The sequence below is a fragment of the Danio aesculapii genome, chromosome 14 (genome assembly GCF_903798145.1).
Source record: "Danio aesculapii chromosome 14, fDanAes4.1, whole genome shotgun sequence".
NCBI lineage: Eukaryota > Metazoa > Chordata > Actinopteri > Cypriniformes > Danionidae > Danio > Danio aesculapii.
In genome coordinates this window covers 48,161,202-48,173,774 of record NC_079448.1, presented here as the reverse complement: position 1 = coordinate 48,173,774, position 12,573 = coordinate 48,161,202, and the positions used below count along the sequence as shown (strand labels likewise).

General features: G+C 35.6%; 1 protein-coding gene across 2 annotated transcripts in view; it reads left to right on the top strand.

The window, feature by feature from the left end:
* Positions 1–12,573, top strand: part of mgarpa (mitochondria localized glutamic acid rich protein a) — a 39,284-nt gene that overhangs the window by 4,552 nt on the left and 22,159 nt on the right. For both annotated transcript variants that reach the window (XM_056472613.1, XM_056472612.1), the window contains exons 2-4: positions 3,525–3,625; positions 4,197–4,302; positions 8,115–8,132. In XM_056472613.1, the coding sequence (XP_056328588.1) occupies positions 3,525–3,625; positions 4,197–4,302; positions 8,115–8,132 (225 nt within the window). The remainder of the gene's footprint in view (positions 1–3,524; positions 3,626–4,196; positions 4,303–8,114; positions 8,133–12,573) is intronic.

Below are 12,573 nucleotides of genomic sequence, written 5' to 3'. Positions count from 1 at the left end.
AATTTATTAAATTAAAAAGGCTACCTAAACGCATTTTAAGCACACCGACTCTTTATCAGACAGCATTCATACACTTCCGAGTCAAGTGATCTCATACATTATCTCACAACAAAAAAAATAGGAAAATACACATTAGTAAATTACACAACTTTCATATTCAAAATGAAAATACAAAAACAAATCCTAGTGATTAAATCACAAATAAAGAAAAACATTAATTATTTGTACAATGGCGACTATGTAGTGTTATTTTACATTTGATTATTCAATTTCTGCACCTGAATACTGGTCGACTGCCTAGAAAACCACAAAGCACTGTTTATTTTACTTTTCTCTTTGCTCTATTGTATTAATCTAAGCTTTTAATTTGTTTATTATATTTTATGCATTGATCCAATCAGTCAAAATTAAAGAATTGTTTCTATTCAAGTCATCAAATTGTATTAATATTGCAATATATGTCACAGAAAAACTAAATATGATCGTTTTAGATTTTTCCAACATTGTGCAGCCCTAATATGAAACTTAATATTTGGTGATTATGCAATTATCCATATAAGAAAACGGACAACATTATGATGATTTTATAAACGGTTGTTGTGTAAATTGTATTTCAAGTCCATTTATTACATCACAACCATGAAAAAATTCAACATATAGTCCAACATAAATATGAGCCAGGATAATGCTAAAATACCACACTGTTAATATAAACGACACCATATTTAATTGTAATGTAAGCTGTATTTTACTGTAGGACAGTTGTGCAGCATGTTACTGTATTTTAAAGTTGCGTTGTGAAAATTACTGTATGTTTTACAGTAAAAATATACAAAACTGTTAATACACATTAGGAGCGATATAAATGGTGCTGTGAATGTAAATACAGTAGTTTTGCTGTAATTGATTTACAGTAAGTTATGAGCGAACTGCTGCCAGTACGTTACTGTAGATTCTACAGGAAATTGTTAACAGTGCATGTTTAAAATCTAGATGAATGCTGACAGGCATATTTATAGGTAGCTAAAACCATTGCACAGAATCCAATCAGGCAGTGACCTACTGGGCAGAAAGCAGCTCACGACATCGCTACGACTGACACATGGAGGATATTCTCTGTGCCAGGCCCTTTAACTAGGATGAGTTCAACTAGGCCTGTCACGATATCTGTTTTTGTTTGTATGATATATTACACCAAAATATATTGCCATAAACGATATTATTGTCATTTTAAGGACATTTTATGCCATTAATATCTTCACGATGCAAGTACACTCTTCCAAAGAACACATCATATTTTATTCATAAGAATATTTAATTTAATTATAGTCCTTTTAACAATTCAATAATGAGGCATTGGAATCAGAATGTGAAAGTGCATATCCTAAAAAAATAATAAGAAATGTTAACAAAAAATGGCAGGTAAAAAAGTAACAGAGGCTGCGATGTCTGCTACCAGATCTATTTTCAGATCTTCAGTTGTCAGACACCCACATGAAAATATACTATACTAATTTATAGTAAATACTATAGTGTGAGATAACCATACTGACACTGACACCTCCAGTTGAGATAGAGAACAGCTAAAATGTTGCTTGAATTGGTTTTCATGTATGGGCGATATACGGTTGAATTATTAGCCCCCCTGAATTATTAGCCCCCCTGTTTATTTTTTTCTCCAATTTCTGTTTAATGAAGAGAAGATTTTCTCAACACATTTCTAAACATAATAGTTTTAATACCTCTAGTTTCTAATAACTGATTTATTTTGTCTTTGTCATGATGACATTAATATTTGACTAGACATTTCTCAAGACACTTCTATAACTTAAAGTGACATTTAAAGACTTAACTAGGTTATTTAGGTTAACTAGGCAGGTTAGGGTAATTAGGCAAGTTACTGTATAATGAAGGTTTGTTCTGTAGAGTATCGAAAAAAATTAGCTTAAAGGGGCTAATAATTTTGACGTTAAAACGGTTCATAAAAAATTAAAAGCTGCTTTTATTCTAGCTGAAATAAAAACAAATAAGACTTTCTCCAGAAGAAAAAATATTATCAGACATACTGTGAAACTTTTCTTGCTCTGTTAAACATTATTTGGGAAATACTTAAAAGAGAAAAAAAAATTCAAAGGGGGGCTAACAATTTTGACTTCAACTATATATTGCATCACCAAAAATGATTGATGTCATGCCCATGTGTTGTGCGTTAAGTCGATATATTGATTATTGTGACAGGCCTAAGTTCAACCCAGTAGAAAAAGTCATCCACGCACCATAATGCCAATTCATACCCTAAAAACTGCCATAAGGAGAGACTTCTGTCCTTTCTAAATATTGGGTATCTGTTCACCCAAAACTCTGATTCTTCAAAACATTAATACAGAGTTCAAATATTAATCCATTTGACAGTATTATTTTTGTGTGTGTATGGTTTAATCCAGTTCTTCTGAAAATACCTGATTACTATCTATTAAAATATTTATTTCAGACTTTGTCCACATTATAAACATTGATCCGCAAACAACGAATAGAATGAAGAAATAATAGCCTATTCAGTTTTTGAAAAGGTTTCTCCTTTAATATTATGTGAGCCTGGACCTCAAAACCATAATGCTCAATTCTTGGAGATTTAAAAAGATTCATACGTCATCTGAAAGTTTGGTTTAAATAGCTATGGTTTGTTAGGACAACATTTCCTTTTAATGCTACGATTTGAAAATCTCAAAAAAATCTAGATGTTAAGAAAATTTGCTTTAAAGTTGTCAAAATTAAGTTCTTATCAACACGTTTTATAAGTTTAGAGTACGCTTTGCCTGTGGGAATAAAATTAGATAATTAGACATGCTTCTTTTATTCTCGTTTTTAAGTCACTCAAGCATCTGCTAAATCAATAAATGTGACCCTGGACCACAAAACCAATCATAAGTGTTATTTTTTTATATTAAAATTGATACACTATGGAAAAGCTGAATAAATAAGCTTTTTGCTGATGTAAACAATATTAGGATAGGACCATTTTTTTATTGTTCTGTAATCTGAAGGTTTAAAAATGGTGAAGAAAATAAGCTTTAAAGATGCCAATATGAAGTGCTTAGTAATGTAAAAAGTAAAATTGATAAATTTACAAAATATCTTCAGGAAGCACGGTCTTAACAAAATATTCTGATGATTTTTGGCATTAAAAAAACGATTTTGACTCCTACAGTGTATTTTGGGCTATTGCCACAAATATACCCATTCAACATAAGACTGGCTTTGTGGTCCAGGGTCACATGTTAGAATTTATCATACTTTAATATAAAAAAATATATTTATTACCGTGTATATTGGAGCTTCGTTAATAAATCTGAAAGCTGTAACATCAGTGTTTATATGTGAATAGAAGCCTCAGTTTAATGTAATCTTATAATGAAATCATGTCTTTTTCATGTCAATATCTCTGACTATATCGCACAAATGTTCTTAATTGTGACGGGACTAGCCTCAACTCAGAATCTGAAAACCCTTGTTTCTCTGTGCAGTCGCTCCACGGAGGCTCATGTCTTCGGTTCCTGGTGGCTCTGGTGAGAACATCGTCTATGTGGTCCTCTGTGGTGGAGCATTCGTCGCTGCCGTAACATATGTAAGTCTGGTTCACTCATAGTATTTTTGGGATAGTTCACCCAAAATAAATTATAATTTTTTTAAATGTCAGACCAAAATACAGACTCTGACACATTAAAATGTCAATATAATCGAAATATAAATGAAATAAAATAAATCTGGGTGGCATGGTGGCTCAGTGGTTAGCATTGTCAACTCACAGCAAGTCCCTTATTTATCAGGGGTCACCACAGCGGAATGAACCGCTAACTTATCCAGCATATGTTTTATACAGCGGATGCCTTTCCAGCCGCAACCCATCACTGGGAACTCATACACTCATATACTCTCACATTCACACACATTCACTACGGCCAATTCAGATCATCCATTTTACTTATAGCGCATGTCTTTGGACTGTGGGGGAAACCGAAGCACGGGAGGACACCCACGCCAACATGGGGAGAACATGCAAACTCTACAAAGAAATGCTAACTGACCCAGCCGATACTCGAACCAGCAATCTTCTTGCTGTGAGGCAACAGTGCTGACCACTGAGCCACCATGTCACCCCTTTTTGGTGAACTGTTACTTTTTTTATTCCTTTGTAGGCATATAGGACAGTTACGGCAGACCAGCAACGTTACATGGACCGTGTTTCTGAAATTAGTGCTCGTCCCAAGTCTGAGTGGAAACCCAAACCATGGCCACCCAAGAGTAAGTAGCATGACATTTCTGCTTTAGTAAATAAATACAAGCTCAATAAAATGTGCAACATTTTACACAATTTATATGTGATCTCTATTAATTAAAGTTATCCATTGCTTTTATTCAGTGCTTGAGTATCCATAACTGAATGTTTAAGGGTGCTTTCATACCTAGACTTTTGTTCCGGAACCTGGCGCGTTTCTCCAGTTAGCACGGTTCTTTTGGCACATGTGAGTCCAGCAATCGCGCTCGGATCCATGCCAAAACAATCACCTGAATGAGGTGTTCTCTGCTCGATTGAAGCGAACTCTGGAGTGGATTGATTGTAGTGAGAAAGCAATATGATCCGAGCCCAGCTATATCACAGTGTATTATGGGTATGTAATAGGCATATACGGCTATATGAAGAGAGAATTATGAATAGGGCGGGATGTTATTCCTACCGGTAAATGTGCGTTTCATGTCAAATTTAAAAGCAAAAGCATGCTGAACTGTTAATGAGAGCTGTTTATCTGTTAGGAAAACTGACCGAACTGCAGTCTTGGTTTATCTGTTATTTCTCTCTATAATGTAAAGCCTATAATGCATAAGCCGACTGCTATGTATGAGAGTCTTACCTCTGATTTAAACTTGGTGACGATGTCTGTGGGTGTCACCATTCAAAATTAAACCGCTGCAGCGCCTTTTCGCTTATAATGACTTGTTGCTCATTGTCATAAATTACAATAAGGACGCATGATAGCTGAGCGGGACTCTGCAAAATAAACTGACCAAAGAAAATCTGACCAATGTAAGGAAACTTTGCCATGTGAAAGCGAACTGCACCTAGAACAAAGAGCAATATTGTAACAATGTTAATGCCTGTTTTGGAACAAATGAAATCTACAGGTGTAAAGCACCCTCAACTTCAGTAATATAGAAACAACTAATAATATAATTGGAGAAACATTGCTTACTTTTGGTCTAACTGAAAGTTGTGCCTCCTTTGTTTTATTTAGCCAGAATGAAAAAATGCATAGAAAAAACAAAAAGTTCACAGAAAATAAATAAACTGTCTACATTCTAATAAAACTTATTAATATTTCATTGTTTCCCTCTTTTGTTTGATCAGCAGCCATTCTCATGCACATTCCTCAATAAGTGTGTTTCCTTGCTTTTTACCTCAAGTCACAATTGAAACAATGGAAACACGGTACATAATGTTCACTCTCAGAGCACCATTACGCAACATGCTTATGAAATCAACATTATATTGCATAAACATGAATAAGAATATTTATTAGACTATAAGACTATAGAAATAATAAGAAATGAAGACTTTTGGCAACCATCACGTATTAAACATGATTAGATTTACAGTCCAAAAAAAATCATTTGGCATTGTGCTGACATAAAAAAACTGCTACTTACGAGGGGTAAAACGGTACACTGAAGTCACGGTTCACTACTTGCCTCAATTTTGGGGTTCATTATGTTATGGAACAACAGCAACAAATTCCCAGTGCTTCTTGTGATGCAGAAGTACAAGATAAACCCAATAAGGAAAAAATTAAACTTTATAATAAGACTGTGTATTAAACTTTCAGAGGTTGAGCCCAATTCTCTCCAAAAACGTAATTGTGCATAAAATAAGTAAGATTTGAAACAGAAAACGTGGCGCACCTTACAGTCAGTTACACAGCAGTGGACCAATCAGAAGAACTCTGAGGCGGGGCAAGAGTTGCTTGCGAGCTTCTGTGTACCAATTTCACATGACAATGACAACATGGCAGAACTATTTCTTGGCTCTGTTGTTTCTTTTTCGGATGCTTTTTATGAATGGCTGCTAAGTTGTTGTACTGCTGTGGTGTTTTCTGCCTAACTCCAGTGACTGGACTGGCATTTCAGGACTGACTGTACTCATCATGCAAGCGCATGAACCGAATTGTCACCAACATACCCTGTCAGTTTGAGATTAATACATATAACGTTACACCACTACTATTTACACATCAACAAATATCTAGGATCTCATAGCCAGTCTGTGTACAAAAATGTGAGATTCTGGATACAGTTTAGGATATTGCACAGATTTGATCTCACTAAAAAAGATTGTTAGATGTTTCCTTCTGTGGACAATCAGATGCTTCTCTAGCACACATGTTTTGGAAATGTCCAAAAATAATTTCTGATTGGTCTACAGATATTATTTCAGATATTTTAAAGAAAGCAATGGACTAAAACACATTATTAGCTCTCTTTGGGGGTAAATATTATAATATGAAAGCTATATCTACAGCGGGGGAAACAAGTATTAAACACGTCATGTGTTCAGATTCGTTGATATTGAATTGAACCAGATTTTGGTAAAAACCCAAACAAAACAAACATAAAAATAAAACAAAACTAAAAATTAATTGTGTGTAATAACAATGAAATGACACTGGGAGAAAGTGCTGAAATACTGAAACGTTTTTAATACTTTATGTAAAATGATATTGAACTTTAATTTGTCATTTCTATTGGATTCAAGTCAGGTGATTGGCTGGGCCATTCTACAGCTTGATTTTCTTTCTCTGAAAGCATTTGAGTTTCCTTGGCTGTGTTTTGGATCATTATCTTGCTGAAATGTCCACCCTGGTTTCATCTTCATCCTGCAAATGTAGATGTTGGACTGAAACATCTCATATTAATATACAATGTGGAAGAGCAGAGGGTTGCTGAAGAACTACTGAGGGATTTCAGCTGCTGTCTGGGCCTTCATTGCCATTCTACACCTCATTTCTTCATGTGTTCAATACTTTTTTCCCTCTGTCATTTCATTTTATTATGCTAAACTTCATTTGTAAACTAATTAGATTTGTTTTCTTTGCATTTATGGATCTCTTTGGTTGTTTACCAACATCCGGTGAAAATTTCAAGTCAACAGCACCATATGTTTTCTGAGAAAAATGCTGACTATTTTCCCCACTGGATATCAGTACTCTGTAATTGCATTCATCATGCTTCTCAGACTTATCCTTCTAAATTGGAAACACTCCCAACTTCTCTCACTAGGACAAAAGATTTGACACATTATCTTCAGTTAGAAAGAAATAAGTTTTCTGTTTGGGATAAAACTGACAGGTTTTATGACACTTTGGGATGCTTTTATGGAGTATTTTGAAAGTGACAATATTTAGTTTCCATTTAAATCAATAAATCAGGAATAAAAGTGATCTAAAATAACCTGACAGACATTTTTTAATTAATAAAATGTTGTTTTTTTGTATGTAGGAATGGGTAAATAATTACATAAACAACTTATGTAAAGTAAGATGATTTAGTAATTGTACACAGATATTTTGAATTTATGACTTTCTCTTTTCAGAAACAATAGAGATTTTTTTTCTTCTAAATGTTACAGTAATCTCCTAGTTCAATCCAAAATAAAGTGAGATTCTGTGCAGATACCAATCCATTGTAGCTCTTCCCATATATTACAGTTACAACCACAACAAAGTCACAAGTTATGTTGAGGATGTTTTCCACTGTCTGAAGTTTATCTTCTAGTCATTACGGTAATGTCAGACAGCTGATGATTGTTTACTATCATTGTCCTGCCAAATCCCTTTCCACAGCAATAAATAATTGTATCATGCCCAAGCCTCTTTAACACTCCTGATCTGAGCCAGAGCACTATTAAACAGTCTTATCTGAATGACAATCCATTAAACACTCTCATTCAAGTAATATTAATAATTCAAGTAATATTAAAAGTGGTGTTGTGTGGGTTGATGTGAGTGAAAGCTGATTGTGTAATGTAATATAATTTAATGTTTTTTTTCTGTGCTTTTTTTTAGGTGAGGGGAATGGTGATGGTGAGTTAATATGATCTTCTTTCTGATACATCTTAATGTAGCTTAATAAATAGCATTACAATGATATTAAAATTGCATTTGTATCACTTAAATAATAATAAATCAAGTATTTGTCTTAAAACCAAATGAGAACATTGAGTGAGTTTTGAGAACTAATATTTGAATGCTGAACGCTGAATAACAAGTGTGTTTGAGTTCTTTCTGTGTAATCTGAACGTTTATGATGTCATTGGTTTCTCAAGGTCAAATAAATGAAAACGTCATCTGCCATTCAGTCGAGTCTGATATTTATTGGCCAATATCTTTAAAACACTGTATAAATGTATAGGCTTATAAGCTCTTAGGTTATTATGAGCTCTTCTGATTAATAGTTGCTCAATGCCAAGTAGGATCCACTTTTACAAATTCAGTTTTACAAATGATGCTGTAAAATCTATGTGAATATAAAATAACTGGGGCCAGATTTACTGACAGTTTGGTCCAGTGTAAACACGTCATTATAAAAATTAAAAATGAACACTTTGTAAAAGTGCACATGGAAAGTTGTGTGTATTTCCCTAAATGCATATGCACTTGTTGGAGTTTTCTTTCAGGTGAAGGATTGGTGGGAGGAGAGTATCATGCAATGTGATTTACCAAGGGGTTCAATTGGGATGTGTTTGGAATTAGTAGACTACATCTGTTTGTAAATCATACAACACCATCTGCTATTAAAAACGAATCTCAAAATCGATTCAAGAGAGAATAATGATGCCTTTTGAAAGTGTCATACTCGATGCAGAATCGATTTCGCAAGCTATTTTTCGCTAAAGCTCTACTAGTTGTTATAGATGGAGGAACACGGATCACAGACTCCACTCGTGTTCATTTATTTTGAGGGCAAGAAGATGATGCTACTCCAACATGTTGATTACCTTTTGTGTTGGTCATAGTATATGTTGTTGTTTTTTAGATCTTATAGCATTGCACTCTTACTAATTTGCCCTGTTTAGTAAATCTGGCCCTCAAAGCGATAGTTCACCCAGAAATGGGAAATTTCTTCATTTACTCAGACTCAAGTGGTTCTAAATAATTATGAATTTTTCTTCTGTTGAGATAAGATATTTCTTCTGACAAGATATTCTGAAGAATGTTGGAAACCAGCAGCCATAGGATATATGCACAAGGGATATGCACACATATTTTTTCAGTAACCCAGTTCAAGTGCTTCAGTTGAACTGTATCAAAAGATCAAAAGAAAATCGGCACACTGCCACTTTATGGCTCGTTTCCACTGACTGGAACTGTACGGTACGGTTGGGTTTGGTACGGGTCACCTTTATCAGGCTTGCGTTTCCACTAACAAGGGTACCCTTTTGGTGGGTGTGGTGTATGACAAAGTTTCGGTCGACGTCATTCTCGCTCGAGGAAATGTCTACAATAAAGCTGTAGGGGTCATTCACATATCATATGAGAAGCTCTTCTCACAAAACAGATGCTTCACACACATAAATACTTGTGTATAAATGTTTATTACTAACTTTTCAATGAACATGAGTTGATTATAACTGCAGATCAATGACAGTGCGAAACAGCCTACTGTAACATCTGTAATTATATTAAATAACTAAATAAATGAACATATATAAACACATACAGCCCTTAACAGTCTCCGAGATGTTACAAACTACAGAAGAACTACATATAGCAGACATTTAGTCCTTATTTAGGTTCAAAACAACACAAAGTATAGCCCACAGTCAGTGAAAACCTCTCATCTGTGTCTGTAATCTTCAGCAGCCTCTGTTAGAGTGTAATTCCGTCATTCCCAGTTCATATTAGTCCAAAATGTGAAGATAATAAGTTAGTTATACATGGCATTTTGTTCATGTTTGCTGAAAAATAATGTGCTTCCTTGTTTTTCCGCGCTTCACTCGCGTTTGTCAGTGTCTGACAGGATCGGGTTTTAAAAGCATGTCAATAATCAAGCGCAGGTTATTATCATCAGCTCAAGAAGTTTGTTATTTCAGATATAATGTTAGATGCGCGCGAGCGCTAGCAAGAAAGCGAAACCGCTCGCGCCTTAGACTGGCTCTTAAAAAAACTATGGGGCACAGGGTAAATCTGCTCTTCTTCTTGGCTTTGTGGCTGTTCATCATGACGACGACAAGGTTTGTTTGAGCCCGGGTCGACCATTGCTCGTTATTATATGTATTTATAATTCCGCTGTAATTTCTCGGCTTGTCGGCTGTGTTTTTCAAACATGGCGGGTTTTTTGTTTTCATTCTGGCTTGTTGCGCAAGCGAATGACGTGTCTCTTTAAACCAATAGCGTTCAGCTGCGCGTGTGGCTCTGCCTTTTGGTACCCTTTCTCGTGTTTGGTACCCTTTCGAAAGGGTGCCGAAAAAGTGGTACGGTACGGTTTGGTTCGGTATGCCTTTTGACAGTGGAAAACCGAACCGTACCGTACCGTACCACTCAGTGGAAACGGGCCATAAGCTCTCAAAAAAATCTAATGTGACATTAACATTTTTTAAGAGCTAAAGTGGCAGTGTGCTGATTTTCTTTTGATCTTTTGCTACTGTGTTTGTTTTTTGATCGAGCACCTGCCTTTGAGATTCATAGATCTGTGCACATTTCTGTTTCTCCTTTGAACTGTATGCCATCATAAAATTGCTGCGTTTAAGGTCTGTTATCAGTAGATAGTGCTGTCGCCTCACAGCAAGAAGGTCGCTGATTTAAGCCTCAGTTGGCGTTTCTGTGTGGAGTTTGCATGTTCTCCCTGCATTCGCATGGCTTTCCTCCGGAGGCCACAGTCCAAAGACATGCGGTATAGGTGAATTGGGTAAGCTAAATTGTCCGTAGAGTGTGAGTGAGTGTGTATGGATGTTTCCCAGTGATGGGTTGCGGCTGGAAGGGCATCTGCTGCGTAAAACATATGCTGGATAAGTTGGCGGTTCATTCCGCTGTGGCAACCACGGATTAATAAAGGGACTAAGCCGAAAAGAAAATGAATGAATGTTCCGTGCCTTGTCTTTAAAATATGAACATTTATTTTATCACAGTATTTTCAATGGAGTTTCTGCACTCGTCTGCTGCGCCCGATGGCGCTTGCGTGTGAACGGCTTTTTATCAAGTATTATGCTTGACTTAAGTCTGTTTGAATGATTATATTTTAATTACATTATGACATCGATGCTGTAAAAATAACTCTATGAAGTTGAAAATAGTCACATTAACCTTGAGAATTCACCAGGAGTTTATTAGTGGGTGAAAAGACACTAGCTGTGCATATAGCCTATTGACATCCATAGTACCAACAAAAATACCATGGAAGTCAATGGCTGCTGCTTTCCAACATTCTTCAAAATTGTGAAGAAATAAACTCAGTAAATGTGTAAACTGAGTAAATGTGTAATGATGAGTACATTTTCATTTTTGGCTGAACTACCTCTTTAATGGATTATCTGGAGTGCCGCAGGATTTAAAATATTCAGTCACTGAAGGTTACAACCCTAAAAATCAGCTATCAAAAAGCCTCGTTTATTGACATTTTCTTTTTTGGTGTTGTTGGATTGAGATTGGGTTGAGTAGTTGTCCTCATGTCCTGCCCTTCTTACCCTCCTGATCCCCTGATCCTATTTGCCAGAAAGCCTGTTAATCAGAACCGGCTGTCCCTCTCTGACACTGTCACTTTCCTCCTGAATAAACTGTGTATATGATCTGTCTGCACCTCATTCTCTCACAACCCTCTTTCTCAAGAGTGCATTTATACGACATCAGTGTACTGCTAAAAATGGAGAAGTTCACCTTTGTTTAAGCAATACACAAGTACAATACTCTTTGCTTGAAGGAGGCCTATTATGCAAAAATCACTTTTATGAGGGGTTTAACCACTGTTGTGTGGCAACAGTGTGTTAATATAACCTGCTTCCAATGGTAAAAATGTATTCATTTTATTTTTTATAATCACACTTAATAAAAACTGTCTGCAGAAACACTTTGATGGCCATTCTCCTTTTGTACATGTCATCAGAGTGGGCAAGCCCCGCCCATTAGTGACAGTCTCACCCTATTAGCATAGTATGTTAGTCATATTTTGAGTCATCCTCAATGCTGACACACAGGCATTTGTAGCTCCGCCCACTTTTGAAAAGAGCATGATCTCATTTAAATTTAAAGCGACAGTCATCACAATGGCACAATTAGAATAAAAGCCTAAAAGGGTCCATTTCAGAGAGTAAAGCATTATTTGTGTTGTTTTAAGCTGAAACTTCACATACACACTCCAGGGACATCAGAGACTTATTTTACATCTTGTAAAAAGAGGCATAATAAGTCCACTTTAAGCAAATTACACAAATACACTTTATTGGAAATGCATTTTACACATAGACATCACCTTCTTGGAATGACAGTCTATACTGTATAACGGTTTATATACAGTCCACCATAAATACAA